Genomic DNA, 16,122 nt, shown 5'->3' with positions numbered 1-16,122 from the left:
TATGGATAAAAGTCAGTGTGTAGTTATGAGTTAGGAAGGGTGGCCTGTTGAAATTTGCTTGTAATAGGATGATAGGATTTGAAGGGTGGGTAGGTGGAGGAAATAGGGCAAGGGGGGGGGGAAATCATGTTGATGTAGGCATGGCAGAAACTGGGGGGTTTAAAAGATTAGAGAGACAATGAAGTTGATTTTCAAATTTCCGGCATTCATAGGGTTTTTGCCGATGTTCTAGAGACTTGTGGGAGAGGGAATTTAATCAGCTGTAGCGAATCCTTGTAGGACGGGGAAGACGAAAATGGAAGCCGTGACATAGTGCATGACCCCTCAGTCAGTATTTTATTCCGTCCCTCTTGTCACACATAGGGATTGAGGTCTGAGAACCGCCTGGCCTGAAGAGGAAATAAGTATGAAAAGTCTGAAAGTGAGTTGGGGAACCTTGGTTTAGGATAGGAACGGGAGAAAGCAACCAGAGATGAAATAAATTCATAGTCGGGGAGTTTTTTTTATCAGTCATCAGTTTTCTAACTGGTATAGCAACACCCGCCTCGAATTCCTCTCCTGTGCCAATCTCTTCACCTCAGAGTAGCACTAGCAACCTACCTTCTCAATTATTTGCTGGGTGTATTCCAATCTCTGTCTTCCTCTACAGTTTTGACCTCTATATCTCCCTCTAGTACCATAGAAGTCATTCCGTGATGTCTTGATATGCGTCTTATCATCGTGTCCCTTCATCTTGTCAGTGTTTTCCACATTTTCCTTTCCTCGACAATTCTGCGGAGAATCTCCTCATTCCTGGCCTTATCAGTCCGCCTAATTTTGAGCATTCTTTTAGAACACCACATCTCAAATGTTGCCATTCTTTCAGTTATGGTTTTTCCATAGTCCATGTCTCAAGTTACATACAATGCTGTGCTCCAAATGTACATTCTTAGAAATTTCTTTCTGAAATTAAGACCTGTTTTATCATAGTAGACTTCTCTTGGCCAGGAATGCCATCTTTGCCAGTGCTATTCTCCTTTTTATGACCTAGTTGCTTCGTCTGTCGTGGGTTATTTGGCTGCCTAGTTAGCAGATTTACTTAACTTCACCTACTTCGTGATCACCAATTTTGATATTAAGTTTCTCTCTATTCTCATTTCTGCTACTTCTTATTACTTTCGTCTTTCTTCGATTTACTCTCATTTCGGTTTACTCTCATTAGACTGCTCATTTAATTCATCAGATCCTGTAATTCTTCTTGACTTTGACTGAGGATAGCAATAGCATCAGCGAATCTTAACATTGATATCGTTTCGCCTTGAATTTTAAACCCTCTCTTGAACATTTCTTTTATTCTCCTCATTGCTTCTTCGATATGTAGATTCAACAGCAAGGGCGAAACCCTATATCCCTGTCTTACACTTTTTTAAACTGAGTACCTCATTATCTTCTACTCTTATGGTTCCATTTTGGTTCTTGTATACAGGGTGGTCCATTGATAGTGACCGGGCCAAATATCTCACGAAATAAGCATCAAACGAAAAAACTACAAAGAACGAAAATCGTCTAGCTTGATGGGGGAAACCAGATGGCACCATCGTTGGCCCGCTAGATGGCGCTGCCATAGGTCAAACGGATATCAACTGCGTTTTTTTAAATAGGAGCCCCCATTTTTATAACATATTCGTGTAGTACGTAAAGAAATATGAATGTTTTAGTTTGACCACTTTTTTCGTTTTTTGATAGATGGCGCTGTAATAGTCACAAACGTATAAGTACGTGGTATCACGTAACATTCCGCCAGTGTGGACGGTATTTGCTTCGTGATACATTATCCGCATTAGAATGGACCATTTACCAATTGCGGAAAAACGTCGATATCGTGTTGATGTATGGCTATTGTGCTCAAAATGCCCAACGGGGGTGTGCTATGTATGCTGCTCGGTATCCTGGACGGCATTATCCAAGTGTCCGGACCGTTCTCCGGATAGTTACGTTGTTTAAGGAAATAAGAAGTGTTCAGCCACATGTGAAACGTCAACCACGACCTGCAACAAATGATGATGCCCAAGTAGGTAGTTTAGCTGCTGTCTCGGCTAATCCGCACATCAGCAGCAGACAAATTGCGCGAGAATCGGGAATCTCAGAAACGTCGGTGCTGAGAATGCTACATCAATATCGATTGCACCCGTACCATATTTCTATGCACCAGAAATTGCATGGCGACGACTTCGAACGTCGTGTACAATTCTACTACTGGGCACAAGATAAATTACGGGACGATGACAGATTTTTTGCACCCGTTCTATTTAGCGACGAAGCGTCATTCACCAACAGCGGTAACGTAAACCAGCATAATATGCACTATTGGGCAACGGAAAATCCACGATAGCTGCCACAAGTGGAACATCAGCGACCTTGGCGGTTTAATGTATGGTGCGGCATTATGGGAGGAAGGATAACTGGCCCACATTTTATCGATGGCAATCTAAATGGTGCAATGCATGCTGATTTCCTACGTAATGTTCTACCGATGTTACTACAAGATGTTTCACTGCATGACAGAATGGCGATGTACTTCCAACATAATGGATGTCCGGCACATAGCTCGTGTGCAGTTGAAGCGGTATTGAATAGAATATTTAATGACAGGTGGATTGGTCGTCGAAGCACCATACCATGGACCGCACGTTCAAAGTTGAAGGATATTTGCTGTCGTGATCCACCGACAACGCCTGACAACATGCGTCAGCGCATTGTCAATGCATGTGCAAACATTACGGAAGGGGAACTACTCGCTGTTGAGAGGAATGTCGTTATACGTATCGCCAAATGCATTGAGGTTGACGGACATCATTTTGAGCATTTATTGCATTAATGTGGTATTTACAGGTAACCACGCTGTAACAGCATGTGTTCACATAAATGATAAGTTCACAAAGGTACATGTATCACATTGGAACAACCGAAATAAAATGTTCAAACGTACCTACGTTCTGTATTTTAATTTAAAAACCTACCTGTCGTCTAAAATTGTGAGCCATATGTTTGTGACTATTACAACGCCACCTATCACAAAGCGAAAAAAGTGGTCCAACTAAAACTTTCATATTTCTTTACGTACTACACGAATATGTAATAAAAATGGGGGTTCCTATTTTAAAAAACGCAGTTGATATTCGTTTGACCTATGGCAGCGCCCTCTAGCGGGCCAACCATAGCGCCATCCGGTTTACCCCTTCAAGCTAGACAATTTTCGTACTTTGTAGTTTTTTTCGTTTGACGCTTATTTCGTGAGATATTTGGCCCGGTCACGATCAATGGACCACCGTGTATATTGGGTACTCCAATATTTTTCCGATAAATTACCCATATTTTTCCCAGAACTTCGAACATCTTGCACTATTTTTAACTGTCGAATGCTTTCTCCACGTCGATAAATCCTATCAACGTGTCTTGACTTTTCTTCAGTCCTGCTCCCATTGTCAACTGCAATGTCAGAACTGCCTCTTCAGTGCCTTTATCTTTCCTAAAGCTAAATTGATCGTCATGTAACATATCCTCAATTCTCTTTTCCATTCTTCTGAATATTATCCTTGTCAGCAACTTGGATGCACGAGCCGTTAAGTAGATGTGCGATAATGCTCGCACTTGTCGGCTCTTGAGGTCTTGGGAATGATGCGGATGATGATTTTCCGGAAGTCAGGTGGTATACTGGCAGACTCACACACACTACACACCAACGTGAATAACCGTTTTTTGCCACTTCTCCCAATGACTTTAGATATTCTGGTGGAAAGTTATCTGTTTCTTCACCTTATTTGATTTTAAGTCCTGCAAAGCACTTTTAAGTTCTGATTCCAGTACTGGAACCTCCTATCCCTCCCGACTCCCGTTTTTTTTATCTGTTTTCTTCATCTGTCACGTCAGCAGGCACGTCATCCCCCTCATAGAGGTCTTCAATGCGCTATTTCCACCAGTCTGCTCTCTCCTCTGCATTTAACAGTAGAATTCCCGTAGCACTCTTAGTGTTACCATCCTTGATTCTCTGTACACTGCGTCAGTCCTTCATTTAGTCATTCATTTAGTTGCAGATTTCTTCAATTTTTTTCATGTAGCCGTTTCGTCTTATCTTCCAGATGTTCCTATTTATTTCGTTCGTAAGTGACTTGTATTTTTGTACATCTGAATTTCCCTGAACACTTTTGTACTTCCTTCTTTCGTCGATCAACTGAAGTATTTCTTCCGCCACCCATTGTTTCTTCACAGTTATCTTCCTTGTACCTGAGAGGTTCCATGCCCTCTTTTGCGTGTCTACTCTCATTTTCATCAATTTTATTAATGTTCTATGTCATTGCACGGTAGTAACAGACCGAATAAGGTTATTGTAATGAGAGTACTTGTACTGAGAGCTCAAAAAATACTTTTCACTTGATTCCTAAACATCTTGTTTTACTTCCCTAGGTGGCCTGTGCGAGGCGAGCATCGGAGCACACGGCACACTGCGTTTCTGGTTGGGGTCTCCAATTCCCTGATTCTGAGGGAATCGTACAATAGGCTTAAGCGCCTGGGGGAACGACTGACGACGGTCGAGTTTCGCCTATTGTATGCAGGGTGAAACGAAGTGTGAGACGTCTGGGTATCGCCACAGTTTATGTGTTTACCGTTCCGGCACGTCCGGAACGATGATTCCTGGCACCGACTGACTGCATTGGCCTCTTGATTCTGAGAATACTTGTGGACTGTGCCCTGCTGGGTGCAACTGTCTGGTGCCGGATGGCCGGTGGTGCAGGCAGGTTGTTTTCGTTGCCGGTCAAATGGCAAGTTCAGTGCCCTCAGCTGAATAGCAGAGGCACGACTGGTCAACTTAAACTGAGGCTAGTTGATGTCATAAAACCCCGCTCGGAAATGGAGGGAACTGTCGCTATTGGCGCGAATGATGTTCTGAGTCAATGTGGGGGAATTTTGGAATAAGAACTGAATGATGATTCGCAGTTTTTCGAGGAGAGTAGGGAGTAGAGCAATGTTGGCTTCGCTCTTACGTTGCGCGGGCAGGGGATTCGAGGTCTGATCTTCTTCGGAGTCGGACGGTCTTGCGACTTGTTCGCTCGTTTTCGGAAGAACTTAGAATTCTCAGACAGCCTTCGCGTCCGGGGGTTGACACAGAGTTGCTGTACGGCAGAAGTCGGCGCCTACATCATCAGGACGCTGCCTACCGACGACGTGCTGCAGACTTCAGTACCGGTATAGTATTTTGCGGCTCCGGCATTGTAGGACCTTATCAATTTTATACTGAATCCCTCAGCAGCACGTGCGCTCTCTTTGCTACAAGTCCACCTTGCTTGTTTCTCCATGTGATCCCATTTGAGCTCTCACTACTAATTGCAATACTGCTATATAGTCGGAAGATTAATATTTGATTCATTAGGACCTACAGTCATTATCGTCATTCTGTTGCATCACAGAGAGTAGGAGCACCTTGTTCTCGAGCCAACTCTTATTCCCATAATATTTCAGTATACCCTAACCTTTAACCTACTGTGTGTGTCGACAATCATGTGCATTTATGTTCTGATACATAATAAATCTCATTGTAATATTTAATCCGCATATCATTTGGTAGATATAGGCAGAATCCCATTTTCTGTTGTTTATTATGAGAAAGTTCTCTTTTTTTGGGTAGATTACGATTTTTATTAAGTTATTGTGTGTGCACTCCTTATTTTACCAACTAGCAGGATCCACCATCATTTCCTTCCATTACCGTTGCGCGAATAATTAATTAGCTGGTAGATAAGGAGGGGATCGAGTGCATTTCTCGTTCTCATGCAAAATTCGTCTGAATTAAAGAGGCACAAACTTTTCTCCACCCCGACACCTCGCATACCTACACTTTTCTCTCCACCTTCTGTGACAGCCGTTTTATAAACGTCCGTTCCCCTTCAACTGAACTGCCTAATGAGCTATTGCTTGTCGCAGTATCTATGCCTCAGAGAACTTCAAGCATACCTCTTATTCCTTAGTACTTTCGATTCTACTCCTTTGCTCATTGGTTCTTTCTGACTAGTCTCTTAAACTTAAGTCTATTCCTCATTATTATCGAATTGTGATCTGTGAATATTGAACATTGTGTTTGCTGCTACCATCTGAAATTTAATGAAATTTAATGCAGAGCTCAATTAGTATTTCTCCTCTCATTCCTAGCACCAAGCCCGTATTCCCCCGCAACCCTTTCTTCTACTCCTTCCAACGCAACCGCATTCCAATCTCCCATGAGTATTAGACTTTCAGCTCCGGTTACGTATTGAATTACCCGTTTAGTATCCCCGTAGCTCTCTATCTCTTCATCTTCTGCTTGCGACGTCGGCATGTATAACTGAATTATTATTGTCGGTGTTGGTTTGCTGTCGATTTTGATGAGAAGAACTCTATCACTGAACTGTTGACAGTTACTCACCCTTTGTCCTACTTCCAACTCATACTAAACCCTACTCATGTTATCTTATATTCCGCTGTTGTTGATATTACCCTGAACAGAAATCATCGTGTTCTTTCCATTTCACTTCACTGTTGCCTATATCTATCTACATTGAGCCTTACCGTTTCCATTTCTAGATTTTCAAGCTGCCCCACAACGTTCTAACTTCCGGCAACCCCCCCCCGACACCGCCCCGACTCGTAGAACGTTACTCTCTCATTGTTCATTCAGTGTTTTTATTATGGTCAGTTGAGAGGTCATCGTGAGACTTTTACAGTTACAAGCCACATGTCCTGCGGATACACGTTACGTGTCTTTAATGCAGTGGTTTGGTATTTGTGGCAAGGTCTTATGGGACCAAACTGCTGAGCTCATCGTTCCCTAAGCTTACACCCCTCTTCATCTAATTTAAACTAAATTACGCTGAGGACAACACACGCCGGAGGTGGGACTCGAACCTTCGACGGTGGGAACCGTGTGAACCGTGACAAGACGCCTTAGATCGCGCGGCTACTCCTCGCGGCTGCAGTGGCTTCCATTGCCTTCTGCATGCTCGGGCCGCTGATAATTGCTGATTGTTCCGCCTTGTAGAGGCAGTTTCCCGCCCTAAAGGGAACGGAGTGTCCTGAACCTCCGTCCGCTCCTCTGCCCTCTTCGACAACGCCGTTGGTAGAATGAGGGTGACTTCTTATGGTGGAAGACTTCGGCCGCCATTGCTGATGATTTTTATTCAAAATTGAAGCAGTGAGCGGTATTGAGCCTGGGACCGAGGGCGTTTTGACTGTTGATCAAAGACGCTACCCCACTTTTTTCACTTCATTGTTCTCGCCGTTTGAACCGTGCAGACGTCACAGGTCGTCCCTTCAAGTTGAACGTTGTGTACTTCGGTCAGATTTTTATTTTTTTTTATTACAGAAGGTAGCTAGCCCTACGATTGGACATGATAAGCTACCGTGCTGGCGTCCCTCACCTACCGTGTGAGATGCAATGGGTTGAATTTTAAGTGAGAGAAGAGTGAGCTGTGTGTTAATCGTATGGTTCATGGGATATGAAAATATTAGGCTGGTAGCATACAGCGATTGTACATTAGAGGAGCAACAATGAAATTATTGTATTCGAGATTGCGGAAGATGTAGAATATACAGGAGTGGTACAAGTGAGCCAGGAGGGCTAGGAATTTGTCAAGATAGCAGAGGATCCAAGTGGGAAAGATAAATGGGTGCAAAAGGCAAGATGGAGTGCTTAACATTCAATGATTTGAAGGGATTAATATATCCCTTTGGTGGATAGGATATCTAGGCAATGTAGGAATAGGAGAGGAGAGGTATTGTGGATAGTGGAGTTGTTTTGATTAAGACTGAACAGGTAGCCTGGCAATGTAGGTATACGATATGAGAGAGCAGAACAAGGTTTCGTAGGCGTTGAGAGTCGTGGAGGTGCCTCAGTTAGTAGTGGACGTGCTGCACAGTGACATACACTCATGCTCATAAATTAAGGATAATTGCAGAATTTGGTATCACACAACGTGGCACTACACAAAACTGTCGCTAATAGCATAGGTACATAGGGAACACACACGACACAGATCTATAAGTCCACAGTATTGGTGATAAGTTGAGAAAACTGTCCCGAAACACATGTGCTACAAAACGCCACTGTTTCCTGCGCGTATACCCCGACATCAAAATGGGATATGAACACCATGCACACGTACACAGGCCACACAACGGGTTGGCATACTCTGTATCAAGTGGTCGGGCAGCTGCTGGGGTATAGCCCACCATTCTTGCACCAGTTCTTGTCGGAGCTCCTGAAGTGTTAAAGGGGTTTGAAGACGTGCAGCGATACGTCGACCGAGAGCATTCCAGACGTGGTCGATGGGGTTTCGGTCAGGAGAACAGGCAGGCCACTCAATTTGCTAATATATTCTGTTTCAAGGTACTCCTCCATGATGGCAGCTCGGTGGAGTCGTGTATTATCATCCATCGGGAGGAAGGTGGGACCTACTGCACCGCTGAAAAGGAGGACATACTGGTGCAAAATGACGTCCTAATACACATGACCTGTTACAGTTCCTCTGTCAAAGACATGAAGTGTACGTGCACCAATCATAACCCCACCCCGCACCATCAAACCAAGACCTCCATACAGGTCCCTTTCAAGGACATTAAGGGGTTGGTATCTGGTTCCTGGTTCACGACAGATGAAAACCCGGCGATAATCACTGTTCAGACTATACCTGGACTCGTCCGTGAACATAACCTAGGACCACTGTTCCAATGACCATGTACTATGTTCTTGACACCAGGCTTTACGGGCTCTCCTGTGACTAGGGGTCAGTGGTATTTTTTTTTTTTTTTTTTTTTTTAATTCGTGCTGCTGCTACTCTTTGTAATAACCCGCCATCTTTATACATAAGACGGGTCCTTTCTAGCTAATGGGCAGGTCTCTTAGCCGACACACAGAGCGCTACAACCATACTTGTGTGTCGTTGCCCGTGCCCCACCAACGTGGAGGTGGACCACTATGCCCTCTTTCTAAGTATAGATTGCAGCTGTAAATACTTATTACAAAATAAATATACATAGATTTAAATTATAATTCTAAAGTTTAAGTTAATGTAAGTTAAGATATTGTATGAGATTAAGTAATTGTTAAAGATTATGTCTTAAACATGCTGGAGTATATTGATAAAATTTTTGTTTAAATTAACTATACATACAATTATTGTTCATTTATCTAGAATGCATACTTTCAATTAAAACAGTCTAAATTTGGTGTTCATATTAATTTGCATCTATATGACCAATGAAACTTTACCAATTTTGTAGGAATATAAAACTTAGGATTAACGATATCATATGTAGCTCGCTGTTTTACATGCATTTAACACATTTAAAACCTTATTTTTCTAGGATGTGATTACATAAAACTTGCCATGGACATAAATATTTACATTAAAATTGTTGTTAGTCACTAGCTTAAATTTCTCAAAAACAAGTTAAAAGCTTAAAATATTACTACTACGTCAATTCATAAAACTTACAATTAGTCAGTCTTAAAACTTGCAATTAGTACATCAAATCTGTAGTCTCTATTTGTGCCAAGAGAGCATTACAACTTTAAAATTCTTAATATGCACATCGTGTTAGCTCTCTTCAGTGCTATCTCCCTCTGTTTCTTCGCTGTCACTGTCGTCCTGGAGTGTCTGTCGTTGCTGTGGCCGGATCTGCGCAGCTTGGAGTTGTCTGTCTCTTCTGTACTCCTCCTTAAGGGCCCTCGAGACTCTATCTGCCATCTCACTAATTAGCTTCCATTTATCAGGGTCCCGCAGCGCTTGCTTCACATCATCTTGTAGTAGTTGTAATGCCTCACCAGGTTCATGTCTATTGCACTGGAGAACAACATGCTCTGGTGTGCCCACGTTTCCGCATATGCAATTGGCAGCTCTGTCCTGATGTATACGATTAAAATACGTTGGGTACGGTCCGTGACCCGTAAGGAAATGCATCATGCCTACGACTGGGTCAGCATGTCTCATTTTCAGGCGCTCTTCAATATCAGGAAAAAATTCATATACGCGCCTGCTCTTTTCACTGGTGTCCCACTGCCTTTGCCACTCCATCAGTCTCCATCGCTTTAAGTCGTATCTGGTTGGGACATCCTCGTCCGTTATCTCCTGAACTTTGTGATTCTGTCCTCGTCTTAACCAGTATGCTGCTGCTCTGTACCTTATTGTTATATCTATAGGATACGTGCCAAGCACTACACATAGGGCTTCCGTAGATGTTGTTCCAAAAGCGCCAGATAGCCGCAGGAGTGCATTCCTCTGACCACTTCTGGCGGCTGTCACATATGTCGATAGACGTAATCTGTGTGCCCATGTGCTAGAGGCAAAACTCACTATCGACTCGTATATTGCATAATAATATGTCTTAATCATGTTTAGTGGCATCCTATACTCTGCGGTATTTATTCTGGCGAGTTTATGTAGAATAGCTACTGCCTTGTCGGTTGTGAGCTTTATATGCTGCATAAATGATAGTCTTTCGTCTAGCTGGACTCCAAGGTATCTAGTCACCTTCCTCCTGGCAATGTTATTATTACCCAATCTTATCACTGGATTCCGCTGTAAGTTTCCTTTCATCAACATATATAACGTCTTTGCTGGGGCTATTGTTAACTTATATTTCTGGCACCAATTGTTCATTTCAAGCAAGGTGTCATTTGCCTTTGTTTCCAATTCAGCTCTTGAGTTCGCCGTGACTAAAACTGTTAGGTCGTCAGCATAGCCCACGATCCCTTCTGTATTGACACTTTCTTCCATGAGACTGAGAAGTGACTCAATTGTGATATCCCAGAATAGGGGCCCTAGGATAGATCCTTGTGGGCATCCTTTTGTTATCTTTTTGACTACCTTCCTATTACCTTCTTCCCATTGGACGACCCTATCTCGACAGTAATCTTTGAAGCTGTAGTACAGGGTTCCCGGGAGCTGCAGCTCTCTTAGCCGCAAGAACAATCCAGGCCACCACATGTTGTCAAATGCTCCCTGTATATCTATCAATATTGCTACTGCGTATTTCCTGTCAGTATCATTAATAATTCGAAGCACTTGATTGATGGCGTCATCTATTGACTTATTCTTGCGAAAACCATACTGATGCTCACTAAGCCCCTGAAGCTCTCTGTGGGCCTGCAGACGATCACATAAAAGTCTTTCTTGAACTTTCGCCAAGGTGTTTAATAAACATATGGGCCTGTATGACCTCGGATTTGTACGGTCTTTATCGGCTGCCTTTTTTATTACCACCGTATTCGCTGTTTTCCAGGAAGCCGGTATTTTCCCTTCTGATAATGCATCATTTAGAACCCTTGTCAGGAAAGGCGTTATCTGTACTGCTACTTGGTGTAATGTCTCCGGATATATACTGTCCGGGCCCGGTGCTTTCCGACTTTTCATACTGAGAATTGCCCTTTGTACTTCTTGATTCGCGAAAGGGGGAGTTACTGCTTCTGTCAGATAGACATCATTAAAACGTCGTCGCATATTCGCGTGTTCTGGGTTATCTGACGTCAAGTCATCGACTGGTAAAAGTTTAAAAAGCAGATATTCCGCAGTACTCCTCCATCCTCTCGTCATGTTCCCATTTTCTTGTTTCAGTGTTGACAGTATGGTGGGCGATTTAATCTTCTCCGTCAATAACTTATATGGCGTGCCCCAAATGTTTTCAGCTAGTTGCGTTTTGACATAATTGTCCCAATGCTGTTTCCTTGCGGCGATTAATTTTTCTTTATATTTTGCCTTCGCATCACGATAGTCAGCCAGTCTGATTTCTTTATCTTGTGCGGTTATCGCCTTTTGATAAAATTTGCGTTTCTTCCTACTATCTTTTCGAAGTAGGGATAATTCATTTGTCCATGGCGTTCGTGTTTTGGGCCTGCAGTTGTGCTTTGGAATGCTTTCTTCCTGTGCCCTCACTAACAGTTGCGTGAGGACATGGATTCTGTAGTCCACACTACCACGTTCTGAAGCAAGATCAGCTGATTCTACTATCTGTCTCAGTTTAGGCCAGTTTGCTCTCTTCAGATTGAACTGCTTTCCTTCTCGATTACTTGTCTCTAGAGTGCCATGTAACTCTATCACTATCCCATTATGGTCACTATGTACAAGCCCTGGTCGCACTTCCCACCTATGGCAGTGTGGTAAGGCTTTATCGTTTACTATGGTTATGTCTATCTCGCTCTGTGACCTCCCATTGTCGAACGTTGGTGGTTCTCCCTCTTTGTTTAGAACGTATAGGTTATGCTCAGCGAGGATTTCATTGATGATTCTTCCTCTATCATCTGTAGTGTTTGCATGCCAAACGGTTGACTTTGCGTTAATATCAGCTGCGATGAGCAATTTTCCTCCCCTTGCATATTCGGCCACCATCTTAATCCAATCTGCATATGGTTCTATGTCATGGGAATATTGGGCGTACAAGGATGCTATTATCCACGTATCATTTCCTCTTTTCAGTTCTACTGTTGTTGCATGAGCATTACTTAACTGGGTAATTTTAGTAATAGTTATATCTACTGGTTTTACAACCAATGATGCCATCGGTGGTGTATCGCCTGTTATCACTCTACTATTACTTGGGATACATATCAGTTTGCCATTTCTTGAATACGGTTCCTGCAAACATGCTATATCAATTCGTGTCTCCCCCATTGCCTTAGGAAGCTCGTTACTCACAGTGATGCTATTCTTCATATTTAACTGTAATATCCTCAATTTATTTACATTTCCTTCTCTATTCATATTGGATTTTAGCAATCAGTCTGTCATGCAGCATCTTGTATGTTGGGCAGTCTGAGCTTCCTCCTTTGTTACATACTTTGTTTCTTCTTTTACATGGGATGCATCCTATTGGAGGTTCCCTTGACAGGCAATCAGCTTTTTTATGTCCCTTCTCCCCACACTTGGCGCAGGTTATTTGTTCATCATCACAGTACTTAGTTGTGTGGCCTAGCCCACAGCATTTAAAACATTTACTTATTGCATCGTAGTCCTCAATATACAGTGCCAAAAAATTTATAAAAACTCGTTCTTGATTCAAAAGAATTGTTCTTATCTTTGGTGTAACTTCCAACACTATGCTAGTTGTGCTCCTCCCCTTCTGCCCTGCTTTAAATTTGATCTTCACCCCTTCAGAAAATTCTTCTTCGCTAATATTTCCTTCCATGTTTAGTTTATAAAGCTGTAATAAAAATTCATTCTCCGTAACTGTAGTTGGGACCCCATGAGTTATAAGTAATGGTCTTCGTTTTTTAGTTCCTTCACACCTAATATGTTGTATCGTTTCTGCCTTTGCCTGTAACTTTTTACAGTCTTCTTCGGATGCCGTTTCAACTATCACCACTGTCGGTGTGGTTCTTATAGCCATAATTTTCAATTTTTCTTGTTGAGGATCTATTTCTCTCGTCAATGCGTCCCGAACATCTTTGGTGTTTTGATTGTTTGTAGGTCTGAAAAATAGTGTTGTAGCCTGCTTTTCCTTGGCTTTTTCCATCTTCGCAACCGATTTACGTTGTTTTGGGTTACCTACTGCAACCACAGATGCGAAAGTCTGTGTCGTTTTTATCCCAACGCCTTGAAGGTGGCTGTTTTCCTCTCGTGCTTTCCGCAATTCATCCTCTAGATTTTGTATTTTCTGTTTTGCATCTGGTATCGTTTCGCGCAGCAGCTCATCCACCTGTTGTCTCAACCTGTCATTTTCCTCTTTTAACATATCTATTTGGCCTTCGAGCCTCGCCTGTTGGAGGGCCTCGGTGGACTGCGAATCCTGTAGTGCTCTAGTTGTAGTGAGCACTACAGGGGTCAGTGGTATGCACCTTTCAGGTCTCCGTGCTAATAAACCATGTCTGTTCAGTCGTCTGTAGACTGTGTGTGTCTGGAGACAACTGTTCCAGTGGCTGCGGTAAGGTTCGGAGCAAGGCTACCTGCAGTACTCCATGGCCGTCTGCGGGCAATGATGGTGAGATATCGGTCTTCTTGTGGTGTTGTACACTGTGGGTGTGCTGTACTGTAGCCTAGCGCCTGGACACGTTTCCTGTCTGCTGAAATCGTTGCCATAATCTTGAGATCATACTTTGTGGCACGCGGAGGGCCCGTGCTACGACCTGCTGTATTTGACCAACCTCCAGTCGCCCTAGTATTCTACCCCTCATAACCTCATCAATATGTGTTCTTTGAGCCATTTTCAACATACAGTCACCATTAGCACGCCTGAAAACGTCTGCACACTTACTCGCTGCACGGTACTCTGACATGCACCAACACACCTCTGCGTGTGTAGACTGCTGCCAGCGCCACCGTGCGACGGCCGCAGGTCAAATGCACCGCATGGTCGTACCCCAAGGTGATTTAAACCCGCAAACCGCCCACCAGAGCGTTGTTTCACCAAGTATCAGCATTATCCTTAACTTATGAGCATGAGTGTAGATGCCGGTTGTTTCTGCTCGCAGGGAGACGTCACATACCTGGAACTCCAGGAGCGCGGGCAGCGCCTCAGTGTAGAAGGCGACCTCGTTGCGGAAGAGCAGGTCGGACTTGAAGACCTGCCGCTGCTCCGGGTCGGCGGGCAGGCACTTGCACATGAGGGAGCGCCGCCACGGCGAGCCGCCCACCGTGCCGCGCACGCTCACGCGGTACAGCGTCGACGTGTAGTTGTCGCCCGTGCCCGCGCCCGACCGCACCTGCAAAGCGGACCACCTGGTACCACAGCAGCTAGTCACACGGACTCTGTTCAACTGGAGGCACCACAATGCGATGCCATCGCAGTTCGCCACTCAACGTAAAGCGGTGTGTTAGTTGCTGACGATGTACACACATCAAAAATAGTTTTGCATCCGAGAGTTCCGGAACCTGGCAGAAAATTGGAACAGACATCAACATAAACATCATTTCCGCCCTTTTTATTGCTCTTGAAAACCACACATTGCATGTTCAACCACCATACAGCGGGGCCTTCAGAGGTGGTGGTCCGGATTGCTGTACACATCGGTACCTCTAATACCCAGTAACACGTCCTCATGCATTGATGCATGCCTGCATTCGACGTCGCATTAAGGCACTGTTGGTCCAGATTGTCCCAATCCTCAACGGTGATTCTGCGTGGATCACGTCGTCCATAAACAGCCCTTTTCTATCTATCCCAGGCATGTTCGATAGGGTTGAAGTCTGGGGAACATGCTGGGCACCCTAACTGAGCGATGTAGTTATGCTGAAGGAAGTCATTCACAAGATGGGCACGACAGGGGCGCGAATTGTCATCCATAAAGATGAACGCCTCGCCAGTATGCTACCGATATGGTTGCACTATCGGTTGGAGGATGGCATTCAAGTATCGTACAGCCGTTACGGCGACTTCCATGACCACCAGCGGCGTACGTCGGCCCCACATAATGCCATCCCAAAACATCAGGGAAGCTACACCTTGCTGCACTCGATGGACAGTGTGTCTAAGGCGTTCAGCCTGACCAGGTTGCCTCCAAACACGTCTCCGACAATTGTTTGCTTGAAGGAATATGCAACACTCATCGGTGTAGGAACGTGATGCCAATCCAGAGTGGCATTCCGCATATTGTTGGTCCCATCTGTGCCGCGCTGCATGGTGTCATGGTTGCAAAGATGGACCTCGCCATGGACGTCGTGAGTGAAGTTGCGCATCATGCAGCCTACTGCGGACGGTTTGTTTCTTAACACGTCTTGTGGCTGCACGAAAAGCATTATTCAATATGGTGTCGTTAGTGTCAGTGTTTCTCCGAACCATAATCCGTAGGTAGCGATCATCCAATGCAATAGTAGCCCTTGGGCGGCCTGAGCGAGGCATGTCATCGACAGTTCCTGTCTCTCTCTGTATCTCCTCCGTGTCCGAAGAACATCGCTTTGGTTCACTCCGAGACGCCTACACATCCTTTGTTCCTGACACAATGTAACAATGCCGACGTGATCGAAAATGGTTCAAATGGTTCTGAGCATTATGGGACTTAACTTCTGAGGTCATCAGTCCCCTAGAACTTAGAACTACTTAAACCTAACTAACCTAAGGACATTACACACATCCATGCCCGAGGCTGGATTCGAAACTGCGACCGTAGCGGTCGCGCGGTTCCAG

The 16,122-nt window shown here is 44.2% G+C and overlaps 1 protein-coding gene across 2 annotated transcripts in view; it reads right to left on the bottom strand.

The window, feature by feature from the left end:
- Positions 1 to 16,122, bottom strand: part of LOC126481084 (uncharacterized) — a 319,354-nt gene that overhangs the window by 132,329 nt on the left and 170,903 nt on the right. For both annotated transcript variants that reach the window (XM_050104582.1, XM_050104583.1), the window contains exon 2: positions 14,486 to 14,701. In XM_050104582.1, the coding sequence (XP_049960539.1) occupies positions 14,486 to 14,701 (216 nt within the window). The remainder of the gene's footprint in view (positions 1 to 14,485; positions 14,702 to 16,122) is intronic.

Source organism: Schistocerca serialis, chromosome 5 (genome assembly GCF_023864345.2).
Source record: "Schistocerca serialis cubense isolate TAMUIC-IGC-003099 chromosome 5, iqSchSeri2.2, whole genome shotgun sequence".
NCBI classification, from domain to species: Eukaryota; Metazoa; Arthropoda; class Insecta; order Orthoptera; family Acrididae; genus Schistocerca; species Schistocerca serialis.
The sequence above is the reverse complement of the archived record's forward strand: the minus strand, read 5'-3'. Positions and strand labels throughout refer to the sequence as shown.